The sequence below is a fragment of the Alosa sapidissima genome, chromosome 7, assembly GCF_018492685.1.
Source record: "Alosa sapidissima isolate fAloSap1 chromosome 7, fAloSap1.pri, whole genome shotgun sequence".
Taxonomy (NCBI): Eukaryota; Metazoa; Chordata; class Actinopteri; order Clupeiformes; family Clupeidae; genus Alosa; species Alosa sapidissima.
The window spans coordinates 13,964,996-13,981,289 of record NC_055963.1 but is presented as its reverse complement, the minus strand read 5'-3'; the positions used below and the strand labels follow the sequence as shown (position 1 = coordinate 13,981,289).

Below are 16,294 nucleotides of genomic sequence, written 5' to 3'. Positions count from 1 at the left end.
CCAGATGTTTTTTTAATTTCTTTGATGCGATTTCCTGTATGTTGGTGCATTTTGGGGATGGCCAATACTAAATTCAATCAGATTCATAGCCTACATCCTGATTTGTTGATATTGAGGCAATGATTATGCAAAGGCTTGGGCTTCAGGGCCCCCTGACCCCTTGGGCCCCTGGGCCCGGTGGACCCGTGCAGTAATCCATCCCTGTATGTTGCCCATACTGTTGCACATACGATCAAATTTGATAGAGCATAGACGATACTGCAAGGTATGCTTCCAGCCTTTGGGTAGCGCACGTACGAGCTTGTCACTGCGTTTGTGCCTATACTCGTCAGCAGAACCAATAGGGAGCGCTTTCTTCTTACTCCTGGTAACATTTCTTACCAATCACTAACCTGCAACCAGTACTTCCTTCTCTCCGTCAAAATGTAGTCTACACTGGCACTGGAGATTAGAGATGGCGCAACATTTAAAAGGTTTGTACGCTGGAATGTTGATTCTTCGTGAAGCTCAGATTTGTTGTAAAGTTTTCGTAGCAAATGGACACAGTAACATGTACATGGGAAACAGTTCAGGAAATGCGTATGGGTGAGGCTGGCAAACGGCAATATGGTGGTGATACATACGCGGTACTAAGACCATTCTTAGCGATCCTGCAGTCAAAACATTCCTGGTTAATACTGTTGGCAGTTCGACAGAAGACAACATGTATGCTCGCCTAAAGACTGTTGATGGATACTTTAAATACTTTCTATGGACCTGACAAAGTGGTCCCTCAGCTGTATAATGATGTAGTGGTTGTCTTCGCAGGATGCTTCGTTGCTTGCAAAGTTTCATGGACTGATTTGCAAGCACTGTGTCGTCGGGCAAAGGTAGAATGTATCGAGCTTGATGTGAAAAAAAGTAGCTTCGATGACTATGAAGTGGAATATATCGCTGACTACATAAAGAAAAATGTAAGTAAGTAACTTTTACTCACTACACCAGAGTTCAAGAGGGTCATTTTACATGTTTCATATAGGCTAAGCCTGTTGCATAGTAGCCTAACAAACGCTATAAGCATTCTAATGCGCATAATGTGTGTCCTCGTCATTGACAGTGAATTGTTGTGTTGTCTGTTCAGGGAAAGGAGTACTTCTTTATAAAATGGAAAGGCTATCCGGAGTCCGAGAGTACCTGGGAGCCGCGCAGGAACCTGAAATGTCCGAAACAGCTGAAAGTATTCATGTCCGACGTGGAGGCAGCGCTTCGACGCCAACAGAGAAGCCGGACAACCAAGGACACGATAGAGTTGGATCAAAGAGCTGTCGGTTACCTTATCCAAAAAGCCAAACAGCGTCAGGCTCTCAGATGCTGGGAGACTCAGATAAACAAGAAAAGCCGCCACAAAGGTCGTATTTACGTTCAGAACGAGGTGGACATGGAAGGGCCACCCAGATACTTCACCTACATTGAAGACTACAAGGTGGGTGATGGCGTGGAGATAACTCCGACAGCTCTTGGATGTGAGTGCCAAGACTGTTTCAGCCACCCTGTGGCTGGCTGTTGCCCTGGACTCGCGCAACATCGGCTGGCCTATACTAACAGAGGGGTGGTGCGCGTGCGGCCCGGTATGCCTATCTACGAGTGCAACTCGAACTGCAGATGTGGCCCCAACTGCCTCAATCGGGTCGTTCAAAGGGGGATTCAGCATAACTTGTGCATCTTTAGAACGGACAATGGTCGCGGCTGGGGAGTGCGCACTTTGGAACGCATAAATAGGAACGCATTCGTCATGGAGTATCTTGGGGAGGTAGGTTTTGTTGAACAATTAACACGACGATGAGATTGGGACGTTTAACTTCGTTAAGTACGATGAGATTGGGACGTTAAATTTAAATGTCCCCAGTCAGTGTGAGCAGGAAACCTTGAAATATACACATAGTATAGGCCTACATGCAATATGACTGAGAATGAAGGCAGATTTATGTGCAACATGAATTACTGCATTTGACTGAACACATTTGCCTGGACATTCACTCTGGTTATTGCTTTATCTATCTCAGATCATCACAACAGAAGAAGCAGAGAGGAGAGGGGAGGCCTATGATAGCCAGGGTGCCACTTACCTGTTTGATCTCGACTATGTGGATGATGTGTTCACTGTTGATGCAGCCTATTATGGAAATGTATCCCATTTCGTCAACCACAGTGTAAGTGAATCTCAGATGTTCCAGAACCGTAAACCTTCATAATGCCCATACTGTAGACATAAAGCTCTAGGACTTTGAGGAAAATGAAGTAGCTCTACTGCCCTTGTAGGTTTTTTAACATACATTTACAATAGATTAACACATTTGAAGTAAATGTCTGAATCCCAGGATTACCATTCATTTTTGGTTGACAATTCAAGTAACTGAGAAAATACTAGCTGTCATTTACAGTATACATTTACACTCATCTTAACAGCTTACAGAGGTGAGACTGTAATGAATGTGCCATCACGTATACTGATATATATAATCTGTGCCAACAAGTGACAACAAAACAAAAAAACATTCACACCTACCTTATTTCAGATCATTTTTTTTCAGGTGAAGTGAGATGGACAAAGACAGTTTCTAAACAGAATCTTATTAGTGTGCAACACAGGTTCTTTGGTGTTTCAGTGTCAAATGACCTGACATGTTTACACAGGTCCTAATTAGTGTCTCCGTAGAGAGACCTCCTCCAGAGCTCAAAGTAAGATCGGAGATGTGGAAATTTGATGTATGTAATATAAGTGTGGCAAAATACATCAATCTCTGAAAAGATCCCGTGTGTAAGCGCTGTGCGTCCCCTTGGGTGCTGTGAGCCTGGTCTAGTTTGGGGGCAGCCGTGGCCCACTGGTTAGCACTCTGGACTTGTAACCGGAGGGTTGCCGGTTCGAGCCCCGACCAGTGGGCCGCGGCTGAAGTGCCCTTGAGCAAGGCACCTAACCCCCTCACCCCCCGAGCGCCGCCATTGTAGCAGGCAGCTCAGTGCGCCGGGATTAGTGTGTGCTTCACCTCACTGTGTGTTCACTGTGTGCTGTGTTTCACTAATTCACGATTGGGTTAAATGCAGAGACCAAATTTCCCTCACGGGATCAAAAAAAGTATATATACGTATAGTACTGTTGCTAGTGGGATAGATGGTGTGCATTGGTATGCCCTAATAAGACCACACCACTGTGTAAGTTCTGTGTTCTTGTGTAAGAAGAATACCTTCTGAAAAATAAACAAAATATCTAAAAAAAAATCATTTAATGTAAAAAATCACAAGATGTGAAAAGTTACAGGGCTGTTAGTCCATCTTAGGGAGTTGATTTGACTGGTAAGGGAGCAGACATGAGGAAGTGCCGGTAGGGTGGAGAAAAACACTTTGATGGAGTATTTCCTTTATTACGCAACTATATGTTGTACTCTGGTAAAAAGTGTGCCAGCATTAGCCAGCATGCGGTTCAGTACTACAACATGCAGTTGAATAATGAAATAAAATAAATTCTATGTCTACGCACACTTAGCAATGGCAATCATTAAAAAGTAATGTGGTATTGTAATCTGTAGAACAGGAAATTAAGACATGTATTCAGACAGATATTTGAGCAGCATTAATGCCATTCAATTCTCATATTTTCTGATGGTTTATAAGGCTCTGCATTTCTGTCTGTTTTCTTGATGGTCAGGTAAACATCTTATGTCATAATGTACTGAGAATGAGTCACAAGGTGATTTCTTTGTTCAGCAAATGTATTTTTTGACATTTTAATTCCTAAAATGTAAAGGTGAAATGCAAACAATTCAGTGCACACAGGAGTGTCCCTGTAAATATGAACATCTTGGATTCAAGAATGAATGTCCAATCCACAACAAGTTGTGTTACATTTGTGTCATTACGTTGTTGCATTGTGGTTGATGCATTTCTGTCCATCTCCTAGTGTGAACCCAACCTGCAGGTATATAATGTTTTTATTGATAACCTTGATGAGAGACTGCCCAGGATAGCGCTTTTTGCCACCCGCTACATCAGGGCTGGGGAGGAGTTGACCTTCGACTATAAAATGCAAAGTAAGTGAGCTTTGGTTTTGGCATATGTGTTACGCCACAAACATCCATGTTATTTCCCTACAGTATGTAAGCTTAGTTCACCTAAACATCAGAGCTATTGTGTCCTGTGAGATGTGTTAAGATACAATACATAGAATCTTCTTTTTATGAAGTGTTATGTAGTGGTCCCATCAGGTTTCTCAATATAAAATGTCTCAGGGCCTTTGCAGACAGGACCATGGCAGCATAATGAACTACAACATCAGATATAATCTCTTGACACGACTCCAAGTGATATTTAGTCATGGGGTGTGTGTTGTATTGAATGACTGCAGTTTCTGAAATCTCGCTACTCCTTGTCGTCACACTTGGCAATCAGCAGACACGGTAGGTGCCTAATAGCATGAGGCCCTCCTGATTGCTCACAGCGTCAGTGAGACACTGCTGTGCAATCGTCTACAGTAGAACAAACATGAAAACATCTTTAACATGCTTTAACTTGCTTGTGTTTGAAATCTCCCCTTATGTTTAGAGTAGCAGACCTATGTCACACGTGGTGTAGTGGTGTATATAATAATATTATGTATTTTGACATGCACTTTAAATATTATCAATATTAAAAACATTTTGAATAAAACAGTAAGAGATGCATTGACTGGAGGAAGTAAATAAATCCCAGACTGTAATGAAGGGGGGGGGGGGGGGCTTCATTTGTCTCTCAGCTTTAGTCATAGATTACAGAGCTGTCTTTTCTTTTGCCTGTTCAATACAGACCAAATAGGAGGTTACAAACAGGTTAATTGTTGTTTCAGTTACTTGAATCAAGATTGTGAGAAGGGGCTTCAGTGCTACTTTAAAGGAGAAAGGCACATGTCCCAACATCAAGGAGACAGGAGATATTGAATAGCTTCAGAGGTGATCCATTGATTGGGGTTGAGAACACTTTGTAGGTTTTGTGGGAAGAACTCATGTTGGCAATTAAAATGAGGAGAGAAACAAGGTATTTGTAATGGAGAAAGTAATGGTCAATGGAGAAAATGGGTTTTCATTGTGCACCTGGCATGTAACTGAATGAACCTGCATGTATCTTGAGAAGCTGCATCAGTTTTTGTTTTTGTGTTTATGCATGGAGTCAATACATCTACCTGTATAGAAAGAAAGTGATTAGCCTCGGTGTGTCACTGTGTCAGGTTAGGCATGAATGAGTGCCATGTCATTAACATTAACTTTTAGATTTAAAATATGCATCTTCAATGGAAGCTTGACGTCTAGTTCTTGCTGGTTAGACAGATTAAATGGCCAGTATCACGGTTTCTTGTCTGTTCTTCTTTCTATAGCCTTATTATTTGATGTACTAGAATGTTCTGTGTGCTTGCTAGGTATGCTTTCCTTTTTACTGTGCTGATTCATTCCATTCTGTTGTTTTCGTGCTCATCGTCTCTGTCTTTATCACAGTTGACACAGTTGATGCAGAAAGCTCAAGGATGGACTACAGCCTCGCCGCTGCGGACGGCCCCTCCAGGAAACGCATGCGGGTGGAGTGCAAGTGTGGCGTGGAGTCCTGTCGCAAGTACTTATTTTGACACACAGGAACAGCAGAAGTGGACAAGGTCTTTGGCACAGAGAAGGTTGAGGTTTGAACTGATCCATCATGCCAAAATTAATTAATGACGGGTTTTAATCCATATTTTTGAAGATATGTTTATTTGTTTGTTTTTATTTCCTTTATATATATGTTTTGTTTCCCTCATCACACACACACACACACTTTTACAAATTTGAAAAGAACAAAGTTATTACTTTATATAGATTTTAAATTAGTATATGATACACCTGCTCGAAGAATGTTTGCATTTTTCATCTAACTGACCAACATGGCCTGCTTTAAGATACTGCCTGTGTTTAATTTGCAATCTTTATTGCCACTAATGTCTCATCCTACTTAATCTGGAGTATGAATTGGTGACTTTAGATTATTTTCCTTCTGGGTCTTTTAATGTCAATATTTAATGGTTCATCTTCAAGGATTTTCTTTTAAATAAACGTTTTATGTTTGTCTTATCAAGGTATGAATTCATTTTTTTCTCAATACATTGTTTTGCATTAGACACAAGAAAAACCTTTTGAGGTTGCAGTTCCACTACTCTCCACTAAATGGCGCAGTTGCCTTTCATTTTCCCCCACCAGCTTCCAATCGTCACATGCGGTCACCAACAGGCTCTTTAGTAAGCCATGTATATATTTCCTTTTTTACTTCCTTAAAAACAAACTCTCCTCTCCTATTCGTCCTTTCTGACTCCTGTTTTTAATTGATCCACGCTGCTGTACCTCTGCTAATCACCCCATTCTGAATAATTTGCCCAACATATGTTGACCAGGGTCATCCTGGCTTTAACTCAGCAGGCTCCATGCCTTGTTTCTGGGTGAGGACAGCAGAAGCCCCCCCCCCCCCCCCGCCCCTGTGGCTCTGCGTGACTGCTCTGGCTCTGGTGAGCCCACTCACTTCTCCTGCCTGTCTGTCCTTGTCCCTTCAGTGCTGGCTCTTCTCACCTCCTCCCACTCGTACAGATTAAGCACACAGCCCCCACGGCTACAGGCAGTGGATGGATGCTCCATGCCTGGGCTGGGAGTGCGGCTCTGTGAGTTGTTCTCAAAGCAAACCCTTCTCCCTGGTGTGAAGGCCTTTGTTTGTTATTTTGGAAAAATTGAGTCATCACTAATCGGTTATCTGTCCATGCCGAGTACCTGTTTGCTTTATGCTTTTAATACTGTTATTCCTCAATGCTATACATTGTAAGTCATAGTCTGCATTAAATGATCTCAAATATGTTTTGTGTAGGTGGGTGGGTGGTGCCATGTCTGTCTCTTAGGTCGATATGTATACAATTCTGCTCTAAATGGAGTAATTTGACTAGTTGGCCAGTAATTGGTACATCAGTTGAAAGAAATGAGAGCCTCAGTTTTTCCAGTTACAGTTGGAGTAAAAAAAATGTACTGGAGATGCATATGTGGGCCTACATACAGGTCACTAATGAAAGATGAGAAGACATAGTGGTCAGGGGAAGTCCGGGTGAAAAAGCCTGTGCTATGCCTGTGTTGTTGAACTGTAATGTGACACCATCTCTGACTGACATACCAACATGGACATCAGTATTGTAATAATATATATATATATATAGGTGTATATAAAGTAATAAAATATATATATATATATATATATATATATATATATATATATATATATATATATATATATATATATATTTTTTTTTTTTTTTTTTATCTGTTTTAATTTTTTTCTTTCAATTTCCCCTTAATGAACCTTCAGGAATAGGCAGATCAGGTGAGCTGAGGTGAGGCCATTGTTACCTGGCCTGATTCTGTTCAGTGGGTCACCCAGTTGCTTTAGTGTGCATAATTAGCATTAGCCTAGGCTTGCACTGGTTTCTCAGGGGTTCCCAGGGTTGGAGCGCTCCAAGCAGTCCCCCCCCCCCCCCCACTAGGCAACAACCAACTCATCACACCATACCGCGCAGTGAGCGCAGACTGCAGAGCAGAGCAGTCCTGGTGTACTGCTGAATGCGCGTGGAAAGGCCTCTCGGAGCCCTTATTGGATTGGGGTGGATTTATTGTGGATCAGACCTCCTAAGCGCAGCCAGAGAGGGAGGGAGGGAGGGAGAGAGAGAGAGCAGGAATACTGGCCGAGGAAATGGAGCACAACCCCACACAGATGGCCCGTGCTTCAAACAGACTCAGCCTACCACTTACAGTCTGGACGCTAAAGTGGAGCGCTGTGGAGCCAGTTGGTTCTTACTGGATGCTTCATTGGATTATTTGAGAAGCGTGTTGTTGATGGTGTGCTTTCCCTCCCTCCCTGCCTGCCTGCTTGCTGCCGTCACATCTTTTTTGTGCTTTGTTAAATTTTTAAAGCTCATTAAACAAAGTTTTATTTAGTGTATTCTGAAATCAGAAGGAGCACACTAGGCCGCACATGAAAGCTTCTCTCCTAATTGGCCTTTTAGTAGACAGCTTTCTTCCCATTATTCTCATATTAGTCCAACCCACTGTACTATTTTTCTAATAGATATCTCCCTCTCTTTGTATTCACTTAGTTTTATCAATCCATCAGCCCATTAGTAAATATGCAAGATTTGACCATGGGGCCTCAATTGTTTCATTACAAGCGATATCACGAATCCACAGAGGACAATGCATCCACCAGTGAGTGGGGTCAGCCTTGGCTTCTAGTGCTGGGCATTCCTGCAGACTCATCCGCGCCTTTTGCTCCTGATTAGCCATCTAGTGCAGATTAAGGCCAAAGGTTGGGTTAATCCTTTGCCCCATTAGCCCGTGGTGTCTCTTGCAACATGGCAGTTGAAACTGGGCTGCTGGGAAAGGGGGGGAAAAAAAGCACACCAGATAGCGATAGTGGAGAGGAGCTTGAAAGAAAATCCCTGACATCACTGGTCCTACATCTATAGGCTCTGATGAGGAAGCAGCCTCTGGCACAGATTTAACTGCAGTGGAACCTTTGCTCCACTTTGGACGCCTTCCGCCACAGCAACTGACGGATGCTGAAGATGAGGTTAATTTAGAAAGAAGCTGCATCACTAAAGGCCAAACAACATGACAGGTTGCTTTGGGAGGAACGTGAATCGCCTAAATAAGATTATTAAGCAATGAACACCAGAAAATGTAAAGTTGTTAGGAGAACCAATATTTTTTCATACTGATTTTTTTTTTTTTTTTTTTCGAAATTTTGTGTTAATGTGAATGATCTAAGTATGCTGTACAACCTGAATGGAAAAGCAGGGGATCAAACAATCTCTCATTTGAAACAGAATGCACGCCACATTAACAGTCAAAAACGCAACAAAAGTAAACCTTTATTTTCATGTTTGGAAAAAAATCCCCCAGTTTAATTTACATAATAGGTTCTTAAACTCACTTCAACTCGTTGCCCTCTCTCCTGTTGACTTTAAATGTTATCGCCTTACATCATGCAATCATGAAAAATGTGACTCCTGATGGATATAAAAACTGCTTGCCCGAGCACTTTCGCTTCTTCACCAAGTCTGGTGTATTGCTCATTATCCTGACTGGCTTGTTGTTAGAGTTTAGACTAGACATCAATGCCCTCCGTGGAGAGCACATGTTTGTCATGGATGCCTGTGTGTTGTACTACTCCAACTAAATAACAAAGCAAAGCTGTAATGGAGAGTTGCCTGTGACGCAACTTGCATCATTGTTAATAGTTCAAATAACAGGCACTTTTTCAGAACATGATGGCGTTTCAAAACATGTGTTTATCGTTTTGTTTTAGGGACTTATAAAGTCAGATACCTGTCTCTTCATTTCCACCGCAATGGCAGTGCAGCGGTACAGCAACAGGTTTTCTGAGAGATGATAAACAGTGTAAAATGAGGTTAGGACTCATGTTAGTAACCCACCTCAAGCTGAGTGATTCACTCGAGACTCATGAATCACACAAGTCCTCCTCCTCACCAACACTTATAAAATGTGGGTGAAGTCATTCTTTATAGGCAGAAAGCCCAAAAAAAAATGGGCTAATGCTCATGAGATGCTTATTCTCACCACAGACCTTGGCAAGGAATTGGCAGATTTTTGGTTTATTGTCTATAATGAATGTAGCATGGAGGCTGTAACCAGAAAGCAGCTGATCTCAGATCAGCTCTGAAGCAGAGATGCGCCAGAATCAGCTGTGATCTGGGTAGTTGTTGGAGCTGACCATCTCAATTTTAGGCCTGAAAAATGTATTTATAGTGTGCTGCAGATTTTTTTTACACTGCATTTTTTTTATATTAATGTGTTTTTTCCCCTAGTTTATTTTAAAATTGAAATAAGTATTGTAGTATTGTATTAGGCTACTATATTATCTCAACGTATGGTGGATCAATGACCATACATATTTAAAATAACATATATATGTAATGAAAATAAGTAAATACAATAAAACATACTGTTAGTAATGAATGAACTAGTATTATCCAGATTTTAATAATGAAAACTTTGTATCCTTGCATACTTTACTTTCAGTGAGGGAGTGTCTGGAAGTAAATTTGTACATTTTGTGACTTAAAGCACCAATTTCTAGATTATTCAGTATTGTACTTATTTATAAAGACATTTGGCCAGTTCATTCTTAGTAAGTTGAAAAAAGACTCCCCATGTAGTAACTGCAGAGTGTAAGAGATTTCTCTCCAAAATACTGCTGTGTATGCTATATTTCAGTTGTCTGGCTGGACAGCTGAGCTAAGCATCAGCATTCATTTATGCTATATAACCTTTCCTTTTTTGCATTCCAATTATTCGGTTATGTATTTAACTACAGTCTAACTGTGGCGATGTTGGTAAAGAATTAGACAAATGTAATACACTCTAATTAAAAACCACTCATCCTCTCGCTATTCCATAGTGTACTCAAGGTTTGTGATTCATTTTGTATGAAACTTGCCACACAATACAATTCAACGCTCCCCGTTTTGACCTTTGACCATAATCTGTCAAGATCGGATGACCCCAATTTTAAACATTTTTGAGAAATCTGTGAAATGTGTGCAAAGCAGATGGAAAAACTGAGTGGGGAAAGGATTGGGCTGTTTGATGACAGGAGTGACATTTTTCAAATTTGCCATGTTTGTGGCCTCAAGTCTCCCACAGACTTTCTGTGGTAAATCGCGTCCTACCCTCCCTCGCGTACGCACACATTCATACTAATGTCAACACACACGCACACGCACACACACACACACACACACACACACACACACACACACATGCGTGGTAAAAATATGATGATCAAGAGTCAGCCCCACTCCCACTGTGTTTGATGTAAGTCCATTGTCCATATAATACACATTAAATAATACAGAGGTCACAGTTAATTTACAAAAGATAGTATGCCTGAAGCAACTAAAAAAGTTCTAACAGGCATTTTTGCTCATTACAAAATCACCCCCCATCCCACCCCCAATATCCCCCACCAGCCCAAAGCACCTTCCCCAACACCAACCCAAAGTCTGCTTCTTTTTCCAGTCCTGGTTTCCATGGTTGAATATGAACACTACCCAGCTGTCCTCCCTCCAACCCACCCAATGATAAGAGAGAGAGAGAGAAAGAGAAAACAAAAAATAAAACAAAAAAAGTCTTAAAATAATCCACAAGAATCAAGTAAGTCTTCTTTTCATTCCATGGGAAATAAGTTTGTATTCAAGTCCTGCGCTTTTTCGCTATGCAAAATTGGACACTCTTATGTCACAATTTGGCAACATTTTTTTTTTTTGTCAAGTTGCTTTGATCCATTTGATGCTTGATCTTTTTTTCTGTTCCTCCAGTTTGTGGGGGGGATTGAGACATGTCCTCAATTAGGCAACAAATACACAGTGTTGTGTTTCCCCCAGTCCTGTATTCTATGCCTTTTCTGCAAATATAGGCATAAAGTTGTCAGATTTCTCTTGCTTCATGATGGAGTAAGGCCATTAATGTAGAATACAGAAAAAAATCATCTACTTTTCCTGTTGCATGTTGTTAATCATTTTTGCTTTTTTTGATACCGTGATTATTGTTCTTTTGCAACAATGGGTGAATGGGTGCTGAAAAGAACTGGCGTTTCCAAACCCAGAGTCTAGCCTACTGAATAAACAGATTTCATGTTCCATCTCCACAAGCTGTCTGTAACATTCACTTAAATATTACAATCTCTTTGTCCCAGTCTACACATTAGCGGAATTCTGTTTCAAGTCAATGTAATGCCAGATAAACGCTAAATTGATCAACAATTCTTCAAGCTGTGTGCAAAAAACATCATTATCAGGCATCGTCTGTCTCCTTCCTCCCATTTCTGCATGGCAGCTCATATCATCTAATTAAGACCAAAGATGAGTAAATTCTAGAACAATCCAAACATTCTTCAGAGGCCCAAGCGAGCCCTCCTTGACTATAATCTTGTTTGTGTCATCACGGCTGGTAATACTGAAACTTTGAAAGCTCCGAATATTTCCGCTATAGCCTTCTCGATCAGCTCAGAATGCGACACTCATCAACCTATTGAATGAATCCATCAAGTAAGAGGCTTTTTTTCAGCATGGACTGCACCCAGTTTCGCTTGCTTTTATCTGGACTGCCTGGTTTTAACTTCACTTTTAACTTCAGTTGTAACTGTCCCTGCAACTCTGCTGCAGTCTTATTCACAGGTACCATGAGTAAAACTGATGTTTTGTTCCTCAAGAGACACAAGTACAGCATGTAAACATTAAACTAAGTTTTTGAAATCCGGTAAGAGAAATGGGTTTAGGTATAGCTCCTTCATGACTTCTGCAACATAACCGCACAACATCATGTTGAATGCTTGACTGGCCTAGTTGTGCACCCAAACAGATTCAAGTAATTCAAGTACGTCTCTCAGGCCCAGGTGTATTTCATAGGGAATTGTAGTGGGAGGGTTGGGACAGTTCTTTCTCAGTGCCTCACTCAAGCTAACTAATACATTCGCTCTCATCAGATGATGCTATGCTCAGTCTGTTGTGGTCAATCAATTTGGGCCAACAATCTATTGAGTCAAATAGTTATCTGCATGCTGAACACCAGCATAACCAGAAGCCGAATCCAGCGTCCAAGCTTCATCAAACAAATTCATTCCTGACATGAGGATTTTAAGAGGTTTGTGCAATGCGACGAAAGATATCATCTTTCTTTAAATTACATGAATGATTAAATCATTATAAGACATAGGTAAAGACTTAATAATACAAAGCCTATGATAAATTAAAAGAAGCTAACTGCAGCAAATTCACTCTTTCACTATTACACTGCAAATTATATGCTGTATTTCGTGATAAAAGTCTTTTTTTTTAATCCTTTCAACTTGGCGATGTTCCTGATGCCTTTGATTCAAGCAGATGAGAAATTATTAGTCATAGACACTTCTTTCTCTTTCCATGTACATTATATTCTCTGAGGACCATCTGGCACTAGGCATGAGAACACAAGGGACTGACTTCGCCATCAGGGTCATTTTCTCATTCTAAATAAATATTTAGTCCCCAAACTAGGTTTGGTTCACTCTTTTACTTGTAAAATATATCATCTGACCCATAAATAGTCCATCAGAACTTGGAAATGGTGCTATTATTATTATTATTATTATTATTATTATTGTTGTCGTTATCAAGTTCGTATCTTTTCCATTTCAAAGGTATTGTTACATACATGCACTGAGGCTGTTCTTGTTAATCATGTTTTACAGTGAGCATCACTGCCCCACTAGAAGACTTTTCTAGATATGGGCATAGGAAGCTCTTAAAGGAGTGTATTTCAGTAAACATATTTTGTGACAACTATTCTTCCAGATTTAACAGCCAAATGTAACAATTATGCATTTTCTTACCATCATCTTTATCATGTAGTCATACATTCAATAAAGAGGTTTTGGATCTTCAGTAGTGTTTTTTTTTTTTCAGTGCTTTCAAAAAACAGTACCGCTCTCATGCTTCGGATAAAATTCTTTAAATCTACATGAATTTTTTTAACAGAGCATCGTTCCAAAACCCAGTCCCTTCCCTAAAGGAGCAGGCGCTGGGAAAAATTAGCATCAAGGTGAATTCAGACTTTCCTTTTTAGCAAAAACAAAAGAAACATCTTGCACTGAATCAAAGGCCACAACAACTCAAATAGTTCCTCATGCCCTTCATATGTCATCTACCACTTCTTTTGAACCCCAAACGTTTCATCCATCCCCCACCCTCCACCTAAAACCTTAAAAAGAACTAAAGCAAACAAACAAAACAGAACGAAACAAACAAACAAACATTCGGTTCACATGACGCAGTAAGGCTCACGGGGCAGTTGAGGTTTAGTCCTACAACAAGGTGGCAGGTGAGCCTTGAGTCCCTTCTTCAGGTCCTTGTTGAGGAGAAAGCAGATGATGGGGTTTACTCCAGCCTGGGCGAAGCTCATCCACACAGTGGTGGACAGGTACCGGTGGGGTATAGTGCATGCCTTGACAAAGACCCGCCAGTAGCAGGCCACAATGTAGGGGGACCAGAGCACCAGGAAAAAAAGCGTGATCACATAGAACATCCTGCCAAGCTGCTTCTCGGCCTTGAACTCCTCCATGCCAAGCAAGCGGCGGTTCTGGTTGTGCAAGTTCTGCCGGATGCCCAGTAGGGTGGGGGGCATGGGACCGCGTCCGAATCCCGCGATCCAGTTGGCGGCGGCCTGGCCGGTGGCGCCGGGCCCATGGAAGGTCCAGTTCTGGCTGATGGCGGGCACCATCTGGACGGGCTTCATCTTGCGGTGCTTGTACTCGAAGAGCAGCAGCTTCATGTAGACCACGTGCGTGGCCAGGATCAGGACGGCCAGCATGAGCATGAAGCCCAGCGTGTCGTTGGCCTTGAAGTAGCGGTGCTCAAAGATGCACTGGTCCTCCTCGCGGATGAACTTATACGTGCCTACGTCGAAGACGGGCGGGAAGGCCATGGCCACCGACAGCGTCCAAACCATGCACACCACCGCCACGCATGTCCAGAAGGTCATGCGCTTGGCGTAGAAGCGGTGGTGGGCGATGGCCATGTAGCGCGTGACGCTGATGCAGAAGAGCATGAAGGCTGCGTGGAAGCAGAAGAGAACGGCCATGAAGGCTACCACCTTGCAGCTGAGCACGCTGTACGTCCACGCCGAGCCATTCTTGATGGACACCAGGACGAAGGGGAAGCAGACGGCCGAGCGGATGGTGTCGGCCAGGCAGAGGTCCAGCAGGAAGTAGTACGGCGCCTTGTGCAGAACCCGGTCGCGCAGCACCAGCAGAGACACCACCAGGTTGCCCACCAGGCTGATGCAGATGATCAGGCCCAGGAGGACCAGCTTGACGTAGGTGGAGACGGGCGAGGAGGACTCGCCACCCGCCACGCCACCAGTGGTCGCCACCACCGCCGCCAAGGGGTTGCTGGAGCCCTCGCTGCTCTCGTTGCCGTTGGCCATCGCTCGTCCTGCTTCGTCACCGCGCCCTCTTCTCCAATGGGACCGCCGCTTCTCTGATTCTTCCCTCTTCCACGACCCCTTACGCCACCCCCTCTTCCTCTTCCCCCTCTTCCTCCTCCCCCTCTTCCTCCTCCTCCTCCTCCTCCAACGGCTGACCTTTCGTTCGTCCTCGTGGTTGCCTCTCTTTGGAGTCTCACACGCAGGCAGAGAGCTTCATTCTGCATTGCCCCATTTTGCAAAGAGCCTCTCGGACGCGTTGCCTGTACCTTCACTTTTCACCCCTTCCTGTTGGCCCAGCAACAACACCTATAAACAAAGGAAATAATCAGGCAGATGATTTTTGACAGGGCACATTCTATAGGATGCACAAGAAAAATAACAGGACCTAAGACCTGGGGGGACATCAGACTAAGTATTTGGGTTATTTAAGGACAAAATGAGAGATATCATTAGAAATATTTAGTATCCAAATCTATGAGGTACACAATATTAAATAAAAAATGGATATTAGGTCTTTTAGTTGCTTTTAAGCAAATTGGAAAGTGCATATTGTTTGGTAGGTGTATATTTCCACAGACAGATTTACTGGAACATTTAGTATAATATGTTAATATCAAAAAGTAGCATATCAGACTGTGAGGAAGGAATGTATGCACTATACAATACATCTATATTTAAATATCCTAGATATTGTGGTAAAACAACTTCATGTATGAAGATGGAGCTCTTTATACTATGTAATCATAAAGGTATCCAAGAGAAACATAATAATGCTTGAGCTTGCTCACAGATATTATAGGCAATCTAAGGCCTAGTGGGGTATAGTAAGAAGACTGCAACACTGCAAAAAATCAAGGTGTACAATCTATAGTATATGGCCTTTTGTAGACCTGGCTCGTACTATGCAATACTGCTAGGTTGACATCGTCATGTTAAGTCATACCAGGACAGCAAGGCCTGTTAAGGAAAGCCTACATTAATTATACAGTAGTCAACAAGTTCATGGCACGCCACATTTTACTGTATGTAAACTTGAGCGCAACACTGCCGCAGGCCTCCAGTGCCGCTAGGTTACACCGACTACCATTACCATGGTCTGATTTCTAACTAAATTACACAAAGTTGAAATATTCAGAGGCTACACATAACTTGACCTTAATGGTTTGTGTATCATATGACATATGCCATTTTTGTGAGTGATTTTTATGTATGTGAGATATATGTGCGTGTGTGTTTGTTTTTTTGTGGTTGTA

General features: G+C 42.1%; 2 protein-coding genes across 4 annotated transcripts; one reads left to right on the top strand and one right to left on the bottom strand.

Annotated features, from left to right (window-relative positions):
• Positions 1–381: 381 nt before the first annotated feature.
• suv39h1a (suppressor of variegation 3-9 homolog 1a) lies at positions 382–9,333 on the top strand. Of its 3 annotated transcripts, XM_042098648.1 has the most exons (6): positions 382–473; positions 808–953; positions 1,121–1,789; positions 2,043–2,189; positions 3,935–4,064; positions 5,499–6,104. In XM_042098648.1, the coding sequence occupies exons 1-6, from the start codon at positions 455–457 to the stop codon at positions 5,624–5,626; spliced, it is 1,239 nt and encodes a 412-aa protein (XP_041954582.1). In that variant the 5' UTR covers positions 382–454; the 3' UTR covers positions 5,627–6,104. The 3 variants fall into 3 exon arrangements, 2 of the variants coding, with proteins under 2 accessions (XP_041954582.1, XP_041954581.1); XM_042098647.1 differs by lacking the exon at positions 382–473 and having other exon boundaries at positions 480–953; XR_006032938.1 differs by lacking the exons at positions 382–473; positions 3,935–4,064; positions 5,499–6,104 and adding an exon at positions 9,323–9,333 and having other exon boundaries at positions 480–953; positions 2,043–2,471.
• A 1,695-nt stretch (positions 9,334–11,028) lies between these two features.
• Positions 11,029–15,111, bottom strand: gpr173 (G protein-coupled receptor 173). The gene has a single exon (XM_042098649.1). It carries the CDS (start codon positions 15,039–15,041, stop codon positions 13,878–13,880), a length of 1,164 nt encoding a protein of 387 aa, XP_041954583.1. The 5' UTR covers positions 15,042–15,111; the 3' UTR covers positions 11,029–13,877.
• Between the last annotated feature and the right edge of the window lie 1,183 nt (positions 15,112–16,294).